General features: G+C 48.1%; 1 protein-coding gene across 3 annotated transcripts in view; it reads left to right on the top strand.

Moving 5' to 3' along the window:
* LARGE1 (LARGE xylosyl- and glucuronyltransferase 1) overlaps window positions 1-17,287 on the top strand; it is a 259,637-nt gene that overhangs the window by 148,453 nt on the left and 93,897 nt on the right. For all 3 annotated transcript variants that reach the window (XM_083181138.1, XM_083181137.1, XM_083181140.1), the window contains 2 exons: window positions 953-1,076; window positions 15,807-15,978. In XM_083181138.1, coding sequence (XP_083037264.1) covers window positions 953-1,076; window positions 15,807-15,978 — 296 coding nt within the window. The remainder of the gene's footprint in view (window positions 1-952; window positions 1,077-15,806; window positions 15,979-17,287) is intronic.

Raw genomic sequence — 17,287 nt, 5'->3', positions numbered from 1 at the left:
GTGCACACCATTCTGTTCTCCCTCCACTCCCTAGTGCAGACCTAGAGCCTAATTCAGGCCTGTATGCAGTCACCGGAGATTGCAGTTTCAATGCTGGTCGATTATGACGATGAGGCGGCAACGCAGCATTGTGGGGGCGGGATGTGGTGTTGTGTGGGAGGGGTCTGGACAATGCAGGCGTATCTATATCGCTCGGGGGGAGGGCCGCGGCGGCTGAGTGATGTCACGGGCAGCTGCTGTGACTCGGAATAAGCTTGGTTACGCAGAGAGGGGGCAGACGCTGTGCAGCGAGGCCGTCACACTTCAGTGATGTGCCGGCAGAACCCAACGGAGGCCTTGTCTTTGCTGGGTCATGCACCTACCCCCCACTTACATGTGGCCTAGTGCTGTCAGCATGGCGAGCCAGCGCAGTACCCTAACTGGGGGTCCACACACTCAGGTGTTTACATTGACACGCAGAAACTGTGAAAACTCACGTCAACGTTTCTATGCGTCAACATTTTTCCTGTGTCGACCTTTTTATAGTGCCGGCCTTGTACACGTCAACCTTTTTCCTGTGTCGGTCTTGTGCATTTCTACTTTTTGGGGTCAGCCTAGACATTGTTGACATAACATACCCCACCCCAGTTACATATACGTTGCCTTGATTGCTTACTGCATTGGGTGGAATTCAGTGTGTGCCGGTATCCGACAGGGTAAAGCCAGTTTGCAGGTGAAGTACTGTAGCAGCTTATTAGTACTCAGATTCAAGGGGGCAAAATTGCTGCTGCCAGGTTGAGTGTTGAAAGCCATTGGTTTAGACCCACACGGGACTTTAGATCGCCCCCATCAGCTACAGTATTGTGGTACATAGGGATATTTCTGTCACGCTTTCTCATCCGTTGTTGTGTTATCGTTTCCTTCCAGTCCGCTATTAGCAGACGGATTTATTTGTATTTTCCCTGTATTGCAGGAGGAATCCACTGCACTTCCATCTCATCGCGGACACTATCGCCAAGCAGATCCTGGCTACGCTCTTCCAGACGTGGATGGTGCCAGCGGTGCGCATAGACTTTTATGATGCGGACGAATTAAAGGTACAGAACAAAACTTTGCTCAGCGCTTCGTAGCTAAAAGACCAGCAGGAGCTAAAGGTTGTTCTAGTGCAGGAAAGCGACGGGCATGGGGGTTAATTGTTTCCTCCGAGATGGGGAATCAGACCCCATGAGGGGTGTTCCACCCTGAGGAGCTACATTGAGAACTTGCTGTTCAGGACAACCCTGCTGCGTGGGGAATTGTTTATAGTCAGTTATTTTTCTTGACAAAAAAAATTCAAATCACACAGATTGCCGGAGTGATGGAACATCCAGCACAGTTCTCTAATGGGCAAAACCATGTGCACCGCAGGTGGGGCCAAGGGCCCGATTCAGCCCCGCTGGACAGCGAGTGTTCGGAGGATTTCCGAACGGGCAGAAGTTTGCCGAAGGCGCTCGCACCCGTGCCCTGCACATAATGCGCATTAAGCAAAATGCAGTGGTCATGTGTAACAGGAGTAAGATTTGGGTGAGTTATTTTGTTTCTGTGAAGGGTAAATACTGGCTGCTTTATTCTTACACTGCAGTTTAGATTCAGTTCGAACACACTCCACCCAAATCTAACTCTCCCTGCACCTGTTACATCTGCCCCACCTGCAGTGCAGCATGGTTTTGCTAATTAGAGAAAAAATGTGCTTTGCGATCCAGTCTGAATAAGGTCCTGAAATCCTGCCTCGTGCAGGCCTGAGAATAGCTACAAATCCATTGACAAGCTGGTCACCATCAAATGATATTCCGAGTGTGTGCGTAGCCCAGGACTTTCTCTCTTACTAGAATCAGGCTGCTCGGGGGCGGAGCTGATGTCACATGACTTCCCCTCATACACCTGGCCACGCCTGCGTATTACCTGACACTCCCAGATAACAGCCGCTTACCATGTAATGATTCCCCAGTGTGTGCAGTGTGTGCGTAGCCCAGGACTTACTCAGCGGCTGCGATAAAATCAGGCTGATCGGGGGCGGAGCTGACTTCACACGACTTCCCCCAAAACGCCTGGGCATTTCCAGGACACTCCCCAAAAAACCGGGCAGTTACCACCCACAACATCAGTCTCCTGGTGCGTACTCGCGTTGGGCCTCTCCCGCTTAGCATTCTGAAGCTAGATGCATGAGACCACATCCGTAAACTAAATTAGCTTCTGTCTCGTGCTCTCCCTTTCCAAATGCAGCCGCACTCGAACCTTAGGGCGATCCGGCCCTTTATAACTAAGACGTCAATGAAAAATAACAATGGACTATATGACACGGAACCCATTATACAGAGGACATACGTCAGTAATGATGAGAATAGAAGCTGATTAGCGTTGACTGAGAGCTTTGGATACAGTAATTGTACATGGCTGAAGGTGACCCGCGTTATCCTGTTGTCTATGTTAGCGGTAACAGGTCCACTCCAGCTGCAAGTCAGCGGGAGTTACCTTGAGCAGAATGATGAACTGCCGCTGTCTCCTCTTTGTCTCTGTTCATTCTGTGCATTTCCAGCATTTACAATACAGAACGCTGAGGTCTATAGAGGCCGGGAAGGTTTTGCTGACCGCATCAGCTTACGTCCATAAAATGTAGGGCAGCTCAATAACCCTGCGAGGGCAGGATGCCTGCATTAGGTGCGGCGATAGTCCTGTCAGACGTCCTATCCGCAACTTGGACAGATTGGGTAGTTTTAGGGCTGCAGGTCAGAGAAAGCTGTAGATACTAGTCATTCTCAAGATTGTGTAGGCTTCTGTATATCAGCAGTGCTGATAAATGCGTATAGCCCGCGGCGAAGCCCTGATGCGCGCACCAATTATATTCATGAGGATGCAGTCTGTCGATTCAGGAAGAGCAAAGACCGTCGCTGAGAGACAATGGGTCTGATTTGCAGCCGGACGTCAATTCATTTGTGCCACGTCAGATGTGGGACTGAGTGCCCATGCTCCTCGGAGTTCTAGTACAGCCAGGCCTACTGCTTGCAGTTACAGATACGGTTTAGGAGTATCGTGGCCTGGGACAGCCCTGCGGCAGGTCAGGTGATGACAGACGCTCCTTATATGATGACATTAAAATGTGCAGATAAAATTCAGCTGCCGACGTGTAAGTGCATACTGTAGGCGCAGTTTTAGCAGCTGCAGTTCTTAGCACACTCGCTCTTTATCTCTCTAGAACATCAACTCTCCACCTCTCCAGCACAGCCACTCTCCACCTCTAGAACATTCACTCTCCACCTCTCCAGCACAGCCACTCTCCACCTCTCTAGCACAACCACTCTCCACCTGTCTAGCACAGCCACTCTCCAACTCCCTAGAACATCCACTCTCCATCTCTCTAGCACAGTGGTTCCCAAACTGTGTGCCTAGGCACCCTGGGGTGCCTCAGGACACTTGCAGGGGTGCCTTGGGTTGGTGGACCAAGATCCATTCATATTATTTATGGTCAATGTAACAGGCAAAACCAGTGCTGGTGGCTGCCAATAATAATATATGTGGACAAACAGAAGCAAATACTGTCCTCTCACCAGATAACTTAGACATATAAACACAATTCACTTAATTATTTTTTATTTTTTCTGAATTTCTCAATAAGAAACATTTGGCCTAGGGGTGCCTTGAAAATATATGGATGCTCTAGGGCGCCGTGATTCCAAAAAGTTTGGGAACCACTGCTCTAGCACATCAACTCTCCACCTCTCCAGCACAGCCATTCTCCACCTCTCCAGCACAGCCACTCTCCACCTCTCCAGCACAGCCACTCTCCACCTCTCCAGCACAGCCACTCTCCACCTCTCCAGCACAGCCACTCTCCACCTCTCCAGCACAGCCACTCTCCACCTCTCCAGCACAGCCACTCTCTATCTATCTAGAACATCAACTCTCCACCTCTCTAGCACAACCACTCTCCACCTGTCTAGCACAGCCACTCTCCAACTCCCTAGAACATCCACTCTCCATCTCTCTAGCAGATCAACTCTCCACCTCTCCAGCACAGCCATTCTCCACCTCTCCAGCACAGCCACTCTCCACCTCTTCAGCACAGCCACTCTCCACCTCTCCAGCACAGCCACTCTCCACCTCTCCAGCACAGCCACTCTTTATCTATCTAGAACATCAACTCTCCACCTCTTCAGCACAGCCACTCTCCACCTCTCCAGCACAGCCACTCTCCACCTCTCTTGCACAGCCACTCTCCATCTCTCTAACACGGCCACTCTACTCTCTAGTACAAGCATTCCCCATCTCTCAAGCACAACCACTCTCCTTCTCTCTAAAACAACCACTCTCCTTCTCTCTAGAACAACCACTGTCTTTCTCTCTAGAACAACCACTCTCCTTCTCTCTAGAACAACCACTGTCTTTCTCTCTAGAACAACCACTCTCCTTATCTCTAGAACAACTGCTCTCCTTCTCTTTAGCCTAACTACCCTCCACCTCTCTATACACAACTACCCTCCACCTCTCTAGCACAAGCTCTATACACCTCTATACACACCTACTCTCCAGCACAACCTCTATACACCTATATACACACCTGCTCTCCAGCACAACCTCTATACACCTCTATACACACCTGCTCTCCAGCACAACCTCTAAACACCTCTATACACACCTGCTCTCCAGCATAAGCTCTATACACCTCTATACACACCTGCTCTCCAGCACAAGCTCTATACACCTCTATACACACCTACTCTCCAGCACAAGCTCTATACACCTCTATACACACCTACTCTCCAGCACAACCTCTATACACCTCTATACTCACCTGCTCTCCAGCACAACCTCTATACACCTCTATACACACCTGCTCCCCAGCACAACCTCTATACACACCTGCTCTCCAGCACAACCTCTATACACCTCTATACACACCTGCTCTCCAGCACAACCTCTATACACCTCTATACACACCTGCTCTCCAGCACAACCTCTATACACACCTGCTCTCCAGCACAACCTCTATACACCTCTATACACACCTGCTCTCCAGCACAACCTCTATACACCTCTATACACACCTGCTCTCCAGCACAACCTCTATACACCTCTATACACACCTACTCTCCAGCACAACCTCTATACACACCTACTCTCCAGCACAACCTCTATACACACCTACTCTCCAGCACAACCTCTATACACACCTACTCTCCAGCACAACCTCTATACACACCTACTCTCCAGCAAAACCTCTATACACACCTGCTCTCCAGCACAACCTCTATACACACCTACCCTCCACCTCTGTATACATAGAACTGTCACCAGAGCCAACACTACCCACCGCATGAAGCTTTTTCCTAGGCACACGGACAAGTCAGTCGCTTCTATTTGGGAGCAGATTATATTATTTTACAGGGCAGCGCAGGCTCCTCCAACTGTATTGCAGATGGCGTCCTTGCCAGCTCCAGGCACATAAACGAGAGGTGCGGCCAGAAAGCTGTTGTGAGGACTCGGAGAATTCCCATTTAGCGCTGATTGCCTTCTGCAGCAGGAGGACAATGAGCTGGGAACACTCGCTTCCTAATTATAGGCATTCATGTCTGTGGTGGTGGTGGTGGTGGGCTTCATCTCCCACAAGTGCACTGAGAGCGCGCGGCACGTTGCCATCCACTCAGTCCCCGCCATTGATGCGAGCAGCAGGTGCAGGTTTAGGACCCCTTATACGTGAAGTGTCTGGGCATATTTATAGTGCAGATCCCCAGCCCTATTTCTGTGCACAGCGGAACGTTCCACGGCGTCTGCATCTGTTACTTCTCCTGATGGAGGATCCTCCGTGTGGATCATAAGGGAGACAGTTACTAGGTCAGCAGTGTCTAGGTTGGACAACATCGACATGCGCAGTATCGACACAAGCAAAACATGGAAATGGTCAGCACATGAAAAGGTCGACTTGCGTTTTTAAATAAAGTTTTTCTTGTAGAATTCAGCACATTGGGCCTGATTCAGTGAGCAGACGCGCAAAAATCGCAGATCGGGATTTTTGCAGAACAGCGCATGCGTGGGCGAGTCTGAAACTGTGACGCATAGCGGCCTAAGGTGTGACGAGGTGGCGATGACCAGTGTGGCAACCGTCCGTTGTGTTGCAGGCATGTCCACCGCTTGGGTGTGTGTGTGTGTTGGGGGGGGGGGACAGTGACTGCGTGGGAGCATCGCAGAGTGTGATTCGGCATGCTGGGTGGCCTTGCCCCCTGCCAAGAAGCTGAATAGTGCCCATGGACCCCAAATTAGTGAACTGCGCCCCCTCGCTTGGCTTGATCCGCTTGCCATTCTTCGGGACTAATCATATTCTTTTTTTTTTCCATCAATAAATTTTTTTTTAGAAAATTTTGTTCCGTTAGCCCTAATCATATTCTTATAATAATAATAATAATAATAATAATTATTATTATTTATATACCGCCCTTTCTCCAATAGGACTCAAGGCGCTGAACAGATAGAATGAACGTAATACAGCGCAGGAACAATAAAGTACAGAAAAGCTTTTCAGAACCGTGAATATACTTAATGGAATTACGGAAATGCTTGAGTAAACAGGAAAGTCTTGAGTCTGTTTTTGAAGGATTCTAGAGTGGGGGCCTCTTGAACTGTGCGGGGAAGTGAGTTCCATAGAGTCGGAGCAGCATTTCAACCTTTGCATGTGTGGGCCATTGCCGTGGCAACCAGTTCGCAATGTTGACCTTTTGTCTATGTCGACATTATGATGTTGAAATATTGATTGACGCGGTCAACCTATCATTCCAGGTCAGGTGGCGTCTCTCCCCAGGGCCTACTGTAAGTCTGAGTTGGAGGCAAGTCCAAATGTGGATGGATGTCGCTGATGTCTGCGCATTTGCCGCAGGAAGGAACCTCACACTCCCGCCGCGCCACAAATAAACACTCTGCGTAACACTTGCTCTGTTTAAATTCGTAGTCAGTTCGGCACATGCGCAGTTGCCAAAAACAACTGCCCTCTCCATGTACAGCAGCATCGGACGAATCAGGCCCTCTCCGTGAGAGCAGGTTAAATATAATTTGGTACATGTTCGCAGCAGCGGTGCAGCGCCAATAAATCACATTGTGTACTTCTTATTAGCCGTACGGTGTTTATAAACAGCGCGCCTTCCCTGCTTAATGTAATTAGGGCATTACGGGGAAATGATAATGATGAATGGGGGGACAATCATGCATGAATATTGTTCCCTTTTGTCCTCGGCAGTGGTGCCACCCGCCACTGATTATCTCTGGCTGAACCACTGTAGCGGGAGCCAGCGCTGTCTGTAGGATAGGTCATATGTGTTAGCTGTCTCGTCTGACAAGTGTCTCAACGCAGATGTAATTCAGACTTGTACATTCAGTAGACTCAAGATGACGCACTCCTTGGGGATGCGCTGGATATGTACAATAGGTTCATCGCCGTCAGCGAGTTACACGGGGACAGGAATATTAGAATAAGCGTCATCCATAGCAGCTGATCTCCCGGCACCTATGGTAGCTATACCCCTGTATATAACACATGTAGCTGTGACAGGGAAGGTGGCCCCTCTCAGCTCTGGGCCCATAGCAGCTGCACCCCTGTATATAACACATGTATGATGTAACTGTGACAGGGAAGGTGGCCCCTCTCAGCTCTGGGCCCCATAGCAGCTACACTCCCTGCACCTATGGTAGCTACACCCCTGTATATAACACATGTAACTGTGACAGGGAAGGTGGCCTCTCTCAGCTCTGGCCCCAGAGCACCTGCACTCTCTGCACCTATGGTAGCTACACCCCTGTATATAATACATGTAACTGTGACAAGGAAGGTGGCCCCCTCTCAGCTCAGGGCCCCATAGCAGCTGCACCCCCTGCACCTATGGTAGCTACACCCCTGTATATAACACATGTAACTGTGACAGGGCAGGTGGCCTCTCTCAGCTCTGGCCCCATAGCACCTGCACCCCCTGCACCTATGGTAGTTACACCCTGTATATAACACATGTAACTGTGACAGGGAAGGTGGCCCCTCTCAGCTCTGGGCCCCATAGCAGCTGCACCCCCTGCACCTATGGTAGCTACACCCTGTATATAACACATGTAACTGTGACAGGGAAGGTGGCCTCTCTCAGCTCTGGCCCCATAGCAGCTGCACCCCCTGCACCTATGGTAGCTACACCCCTGTATATAACACATGTAACTGTGACAGGGAAGGTGGCCCCTCTCAGCTCAGGGCCCCATAGCAGCTGCACCCCCTGCACCTATGGTAGCTACACCCCTGTATATAACACATGTAACTGTGACAGGGCAGGTGGCCTCTCTCAGCTCTGGCCCCATAGCACCTGCACCCATTGCACCTATGGTAGCTAGACCCCTGTATATATTACATGTAACTGTGACAGGGAAGGTGGCCCCCTCTCAGCTCAGGGCCCCATAGCAGCTGCACCCCCTGCACCTATGGTAGTTACACCCTGTATATAACACATGTAACTGTGTCAGGGAAGGTGGCTCCTCTCAGCTCTGGGCCCCATAGCAGCTGCACCCCCTGCACCTATGGTAGTTACACCCTGTATATAACACATGTAACTGTGTCAGGGAAGGTGGCTCCTCTCAGCTCTGGGCCCCATAGCAGCTGCACCCCCTGCACCTATGGTAGCTACACCCTGTATATAACACATGTAACTGTGACAGGGAAGGTGGCCTCTCTCAGCTCTGGCCCCATAGCAGCTGCACCCCCTGCACCTATGATAGTTACACCCCTGTATATAACACATGTAACTGTGACAGGGAAGATGGCCCCTCTCAGCTCTGGGCCCCATAGCAGCTGTACTCCCTGCACCTACGGTAGCTACACCCTATATATAACACATGTAACTGTGACAGGGAAGGTGGCCCTTCTCAGCTCTGGGCCCCATAGCAGCTGCACTCCCTGCACCTATGGTAGTTACACCCTGTATATAACACATGTAACTATGACAGGGCAGGTGGCCCCTCTCAGCTCTGGGCCCCATAGCAGCTGCACTCTCTGCACCTATTGTATTTACGCCCTTCCCTAGCGTGATATTATATACAGCGGATGTCACTGGAGAGATCCCTTATCGCACCTGTACAGTAGATGCCAGAGGTCTTCAGCAGCTGATGGGGTTAAGAGCGTTTTTCAGGGAACATCTGCGGCCAGGCTGAATAACGTGGTTGCTTGCCGGACGATTATCATGCTTGTAACCAGGGATTATCTCCACGGCTGGTGGCTCTAGACCAGGGATTACCACGTGTGGATCCTGGGTTAATAACACAGTGTAGATGATACCTGTGCGTGGGAAGGAGCTTGCGCAATGCATCGCTGTCTGTCAGCCGTCTCCTCCGTCCTGCACACGGCTTACCTAAATACTCTCAGCACCTCGGCTTATTAGTCTCATTTGCATAAGCAAATTAGGCTGCATTGTTCTTGTGCAACATTGAGTTTATACTAATTAGACTAGGGACATGTGGTGTCCCTAATTATTAACAGTGGGTTGGACACTCAGTCGCTTGTTTAATCAGCACAGTTTCCCTTAACAAATACATGAACCTTTTGCAGAGATCCCTTCGGTAACCGGGGGCTGAAATGGGAGCAGGCTGGGGTAGGATTAGCCATCGGTGGGTGACTCTTCTTTATAATACAGTAGGTTGTGGGCCAATAAGGGTCTGGGGGCGGAGCCTCACATGAGTGTCAGGTTACGGAACTAAGCTCCCTGTCCCGGCAAAAAAAAAAATACATGCTTCTGCATCATCGATGGTGGGAAACCATCTGGGTTCTTCCCAATTGATGGCAAGTATTCAACATCGGTCAGAGACCACCAATGGTTTTTTTCTCCTCGCAGTGCAGAAGCCATTGCAGTGCCACGTTCAGGATGTCCGTCGTAGCTATTGTCATCAATGGATCCCATTGATGGCAATAGCGCAACTGGCCATCGATAGTGTCATATTATGCCGTGGATGACCATCAATGTTTTTACCTATCGATGGTCATCCGTTTTCTTTGACTGGCCTGTGGGCCAAGCAAAACATGGGGGCGGGGCTGTATGGGTGTCAGGGGTGGAGCTATGCTCACTTTCCCTGCCCCTTGGGGGAAAAACATGGGAGTTCTATTGAATATGGGGTGTTGCCCCTGGCAACTAATCAGATTCTACTTTCTATTTATTTATCACCTTCTAGAATATGTTAGATAGAATCTGATTTGGTTGCCACTGGTAACATCATATCCTCAATAGAACTCCCGTTTTAGAAAATGTTCCCTTTAATCTGTGGTACAGCAATGTAGTATCTCTGCATCCTGCCTTAGTATAGACTACAAACCGCAGGTCTCTATCACCACCTGGTGGTCAAAATTGCTACTGCACATCTGAAGCTCCCTCATTGGGCACTTGCACCCTCATTGCATTGATTTTATTGGACAGATTTGAAATTTGACCTGAGAAAATGACATTTATTTAATAGTACATAGAAATATAAATGTTGGCATAACTACATACTTGTTAGCAACTATCATTGTCTCTGCTCCACCGCTGACATGCTCTCTGCAACTGAAGAGAAATTCATTTTAATAATAGTATTCTAGTCCTTTGAAAAGAAAGTAGGTCCCTGAAGCTACGGTAAAGGAAATGAAAAGCTAATAAAAAGAGATAAGAATATTTATAGCTATTGACATAGAGAAAAATCTATATTTCATCTTTAACGAATTTGATTTTAATCGGTTCTGACTAGTTCCCCTTTGCCGTAAGGACCCAGGGAGGAGAGGGGGCGGGGAGAGGAGGAGCAAGGTCAGGACCCTCACAGGCGGCTCGCTCCGCTCCTCTCGCCACCTGGTTACTAAAGACTTCCACTTATTGCATGGATAGTGAAGGAGCAAGCCCTCCGGCCAGTATTTTAAGGTAATCTCTTACCCTGATCTACATTACACAGCACCATGATGCTCGTTGTCACATGGTACGATGATGTCATAGGGTCCTTTCGGAGAAGGGGAAATAGCCGCTACCGAGTTTAATCGGAGATTGCCTCTCACGTGTATTCCCCATATTGTGCATACAGTACAATACTGGCATTAAGATGTTTTTTTATTTTACAAGTGCTGCCCTCTTGTGGACATTGCCGTGTACAGCACGGACTTGTCGGTTTATAGCACAGTCTCACGCTGCTTTGCTGGAAGCATCGCTTGACAGATTGAATATGTAAGAATCAAAGACGGTATAGTTAAATATACAATTAAACATAACAGTAGCAATTGAAGAACATCTTTATTGCTTTCTAAGTACAGGTTATAAAATAAAAGCGCGCTGCTGGAGACCCGGCTGTAGCTGCAGCTCACTCTCGCAGCGAAAGGGTTTAGCGCTGTTGGCTGGTAGGCATCACAGGATGCAGGGGGATGGTGGGTACCAGCGCTGCAAACACTCTCGCTCTCTGGCTCGATGCGTCTCCGCTTCCTGCAGCAATTACACCACTTGGAACATGAATTGTAACGTGTGTGGCTTTCTATGTAATATTTTCCAGCTGGGGTATGATTTGGAAGATTCCACAGGCCCCGAAGTGTTAGACGCCAACTGCTACCTAGAACATCGCTCCGTATCAAAATCTTACTGGCCCAATAACTACAGATCCCCAAGCCTCAATTCATCTCCTCCCCACCTTTGCCTGCGCCTGTTGTCTATTGACACAGAATGATACCAGGTATCAGAAGTCTGGTGCCAGTTCTCCAGCTCCTGCCCGCAGGGGCTTGTTGGCACAACGCACAGACAAATGGAGTTAGGGCGGTTAGCCAAGAGTTTTTAGTTCTTCATTTTATTATTATTCTATTTTTTGGCTGGATGCTTAATTGTTTTAGCGCACAGATACACATTCGCGATTGCTGTTTGTAAAGAAGTTTTGTTTTGCAAGGCGGCGTGCCCGCTGTAAGCCCAGCGTGGCATTATACAGAGCTGCGAAAAATGCGGGAGCTGTATAAAGAGTAAATAACTTATATGCATGCAAATCCGATCATGTAAAAATAAAATAATTTGGATGTTATTGCCTAGACAGAGTGCGCGGGCGGACAGAGGATTCACTAAGGTCCTGCTGCAGAATTGTTCGCTAGACTGTCTATTTTTGCAGTTTAGTGAGCAGGTAAATGCGACCCCCCACGTCCCGACCAACATCACCGTGCCGCGCGTTTTCCCTCACTAGCATATGAGGGGATGTATACCCTTAAGGTGCCCATACACTTATTTGATTTGGCCCGACTTCGTCGATTGCGACAGATCGAGCTGCGAAATCGACCCAAATCGGATGTGCTGGACATCCCATCCGACCCGATGTGCTGTTCCTTGCTCATCGGGTTGGACCCTACAGATTGAACCCGCTGCAGGTTCAATCTGTCGGATCGGACCCATCAGTGGCCTCGCTGCCGCTGCCTCGCCGCTGATTGGCTGAGAGAGAGAGCACTCTCAGCCAATCAGCGGCTGGCCTATCTTTTGAAGTTAAAAAAATAATGTCTGCAGTGACCGCTCAGCACTGCTGACTGCCCGCCCCGCACATCAAGTGCCAAATCGTTTAATCGGGACCCTACCTGAGGTGTCAGATCTGCAAGCCTGCAGCTGTTGCGTCATATGGAGTATCACAGGAGGCTTCACAGGTGTGCCGCCGAAAGTGTTTGCGTATAGAGGCGCACAGCCGTCACTTATAAGGCCATACTCGGATGGAAAACAATTCCCCCCTATAGGGCTGGTGCAAGTTTTAATGGTGCAACATTGATGATTATTTACTAAGCCTTGGGGAGTGATATAGTGGAGAGAGAAAAAGTCCCAGTCATTCTGCCCCTAACTGCCATGTTACAGGCTGTGTTTGAAAAAAATGTCAGGAACTGATTGGTATTTCATAACTTCATCTCCTTTCAAGGTTTAGTAAATAGAGTCCACTGTTCCTAGTTCTAGATGTTATCGATGACATCACACCTTGTGATACCCAGGGCGGTGATACAGTGGAGTAAACAGATTCCATTGTTCCTAGATGTTACTGATGACATCACACCGTGTGATCAGGAAGACCAGCCAATAACGTTCCTTTTTAAAGGGGTTTCCAACCGGTTGCAGATTAAGTCTCGTTCAGGGAAAATAGGATTGGAGAAAATATACAATGAATTCGAACGTAACTTATAAAATATAAAATGAAGCGGAAAAAACAGCCTTTCGTCCCTCTTTAATAAATATTAATGTCACCCCCTATTTGAAAGCCACCTGCCCCCCTACCGTTTTCTCGTATTTCGAAAATTGACATTATAATGCATGTGCGAGTGAGTAATAACGATATAATCTCCCAGTGGAAATAGCCACAACCTCCATACTGTAACTATATTACACACACACATAAAATACAATATTATTCCAGCCTCATGCAAAATGTCATTATTTTGCTATTTCCTCTCCTTCCGCCGAGACCCACACTCGTATTTTCTGTTTTGGCCGCTGTCGAGAGGATAATATGATAATGTTTCGCTTGATGTGGCTGTAATATATATTTATGGTACTGCTACTTGTGTTGAAACCATCCCTTGATCTTGATTATTTCCTCTCGGCTGAGCCCTAAGTGGTCTCGTCTTACTGAGGTGTGCGCAGCCTGATGTACCATATCCTTCTGGGGTTTGGGGGTCTCCATTATCAGGTGGAACCGGGAGTCATTTACAATGCTAAACAGAAAATGAAATAATGGACTTGCGCAAAGGAAATCATTTTTCCTTGTGATGTCATGTTCGTTCCCGCTGACTGGGAGATGTATCAAACCTTCTAAAGAGAGAATGGGGAGAAGCAATCGGCTTCTAGGTATCGTACATCTAGCGCCATCTATAAAAAAAGGCGCTAGAGACCCGTCGATTGCTATTAGCGACTTCTCCATAGATCCTGACACTAAGGAGGTTATTCTGGTTGGTGCGTAAATTTCCGAATTCTTTCGGAGCGGTCCACACGCCACGCTGTGCGGACATCGTACGAAGAAACGCCCACCGGTCCTCCGCATTCGGATGGACTCTCACTTTCAGAAGAGGGCGTGTTTACGGACGACATCCAAACCATGCGTGTGCGATGGAAACACACATATTCTGCACGGACTTACAGCGTCTGCACGGTCTTACCGCGTCAGAACGGACGGGAACATGACCGTACGCACCGATGCGGTGTATTTCCGCAAAACATACCACTATCTTTTGATCCCCAATGTGTGCTGTTATTGGTAAATGTAAAAGTGACATGTATATTTATATTAGTGAAAGCAAGTTCTGTCCATTGCTTGCAGTGTAAATGTGTGTAACAAATGCAGCCGTGCTTTCAGCATAGATTTGTGTGTTTAGTAATGGTCCATTTAAAGAGTGTCCAATGAAAAGAGTGTAATTAATGAGTAATGAGTAGAGGAGTGGATTGTATTGTGTTCAGGTGACATTGGTTCAGGTGCGGGAGTACTAATTGGGCGATCCGAATGCCTAGCGCATGACCGAGTGGTGTCCGCAAAGAAATACTCTCTTATGGACATCGCATATTTCTTGCCTTTTGGTTAGTTTGCAGTCGGTGTGCTGTCCGAATGCACGCCTACCAGAATTAGTGCCCTCCCTCGTGTACGCCCATGTTTACGCCCAGTTTAGCCCACTTTGAAACTACGCCCCTGTGTACTTCCGAATGACGCCCATATCTCCCGAGTGTATGCGGTGCACATTTCTGTACGGTATTAGTGAGAACAAGTACGGAGACCTTGCGTGGCACATGCGCATAGCGTTGCCTACGCATGCGCAGACGGCTAAAAAACGCCATCCGAAAGAATTCGGAAATTTACGCATCGACCAGAATAAGGCCCTAAATGAGGAATCTATGGGTTTACATGTAATAGGGCTGGGTGTGAATGCTGGAGCATTAATTGCGCACTAAAAAACCACAGATGATTGAATCCACACAGTAAAAAAGATGCACCTTTCCCATGTTGTCCTTTTTTGCTTGTGCGGACATTTTCCCATGTGGACCTTGTGTTTGTTGAAGTTTTTCCTGGTCGACCTAATTTGTCTCGACCTTATTAGCCACAACCAATCATTGCTCAGGATTCCCCTGTGAAACATTGAACCCATCATATATTCCTCCTACTATTTGCATAGAGGTATCACATGGGGGATATTCAATTATCCGCAAAATAAACGAGATTTTGCAGTGATTTTTCCAATTTATGGTCAATATTGGACAATTGTTTTTTATGTCGGGTGTAAGCATGTAGGATAAGTCCCCAGACCCGTGTGTGTTTTGGGGGCCACAATAGCAGAAACGGGGCACTTATCTGGGATACTTTTTTTCTCCCGCCGCGGGCAGACGATTAAAAATCCCCTATGACCGCCGTCTTTCGGGGCTTAATTGGATACCCCCAATTAATATATTGACGCGACTAATTGAATATCCCCCTTACAGTGTTTGGTATTTATGCTAAATTAATGTATTTTATTTGATTATTAAGACAAGTGGGCAGATAAACTGGAGATTTTATTTATTACCAGTTAATTATATAGCGCAAACGTATGTAGCCATCACATCTGCCCCTGTCCCAGTATTGGAGTACCCAGAGGAAACCCACTTAACTGTGTGGATAGCATACAAACTCAACACAGTTAGGGTTGTGGCGGGAATCAACCCCATGACCTCAGCGCTGTGAGGCAGCAATGCTGACCACTACAACATCCGTGCCGCCTGTACAAAAAAGGGATATTCAGGGGGAGGGTTAGCGAAGGGCGGTCTGGGGGTAATATCTGACCATCCGTGTCTCTGTCTTTGCAGTCGGAGGTATCGTGGATTCCCAACAAACATTACTCAGGAATATATGGGCTCATGAAGTTAGTGCTCACCAAGACTCTCCCCGCCAGCCTGGAGCGGGTCATCGTCCTGGACACCGATATCACCTTCGCCACCGATATCGCCGAGCTGTGGGCTGTTTTTCACAAGTTCAAAGGTCAGAGGCCTGTTTATTGGTTGTCTATATCGATGGTATAAAACTGCACTTATGTTTTACATTGAGTATTTGTATTGCTATATATATATATACTATGGTGGGAATTCAAGTGACACCCATCGGAGCAATTCAATTGTTCCTCGTTGCCATGACATTTATGTTGTTCCATCACTTTGACAGGCTGGGATGTGCTAATAGAGGATTGGTCGAAATTGCTTACTAATCTCTGCGGGGCTTTTGACCAAAGAGCTTGCACTTTGGTTTCGGAGGCTTGGATGCGGGTGCTGTGATTTATTCCGGCCGATCGCGTTCACGGTTCGGTGCCCCGGCTGCAGAGGTGTGCGATGGCCCAGGCTGAGCTGCTCAGCGGTGGGTAAAGGTTAGGCAGCCCTCAAAGTCCAAAACGCAGGTTGAATGAGCCTGTTGTGAGACGTGTATGAATCGTTCCGAGGGTTTTTTATACCTTGTAGCGATAATGTGTGATAAAGGTCAACACCTTTCCTGATTAGTGTTATCAGCACCCTCTCCATCGCCAGTAAAGGGCACCAGCTGACAGATCCTAATGAGCCATAAGGAGCATGATTCAGTTCCCAGGGCTAAGAAGTGTTGCCTTATATTGCCCGTCCTGTCTGTTACATAAGCTCCGTTCATCCGTTGCTAATAGAAACTGCAGGTGCCATTGTGACGGGGGCTCAGTACCCGCCGCCGCTGCTGCTGCTGGGAAATTGCAGGCCCTGTACGTCCGCCGCGATGGGGTCCTTTGTCTTATTCGCAAACGGTGGACTGGGCTGAGCTTGTGTTACATGTATCCAGGATTTTTTGGTTGTCATACGCCTTTATAGTAGAGGTAGAAAAAGCATCTCGTGTGATACATAACAGCAAACATGGTTATACAGCGATAATATAACAGGTAAGGAAAGGTCCGGGCGTAAGTCCAAACATCTCAAGATATCGTTATAAATACAGAAGATCACAAATCCATATGTCATAAAACCGCCACACAGATTTATAGACTACGTTCAGCCCCCCATCCCCCCCCCTTCACTGCTTCCACCCATCACATTTTTTCCTTTTCTTCTGCTTTAATTTCTTTTCCTTTCCTCCACCCATTGTGTCCTTTCACTCTCCATTATTTACATTTTCTTTCTCATTCTTATTACCTTTCTCCACCTATTGTCTATACCCTTCCTTCCTTCTTTCTTCCCTTTCATCCTGTCTTCCCCCCTTCTTCTTTTTTCTTCCCCTCCCTTCCTTCCTTCCTTCCTCCATCCATTTCTTCCTTCCTTCCTTCCTTCCTCCATCCATTTCT

Source organism: Crinia signifera, chromosome 4 (genome assembly GCF_055691185.1).
Source record: "Crinia signifera chromosome 4, ASM5569118v1, whole genome shotgun sequence".
NCBI classification, from domain to species: Eukaryota; Metazoa; Chordata; class Amphibia; order Anura; family Myobatrachidae; genus Crinia; species Crinia signifera.
This window is presented reverse-complemented; position numbering and strand designations above follow the sequence as displayed.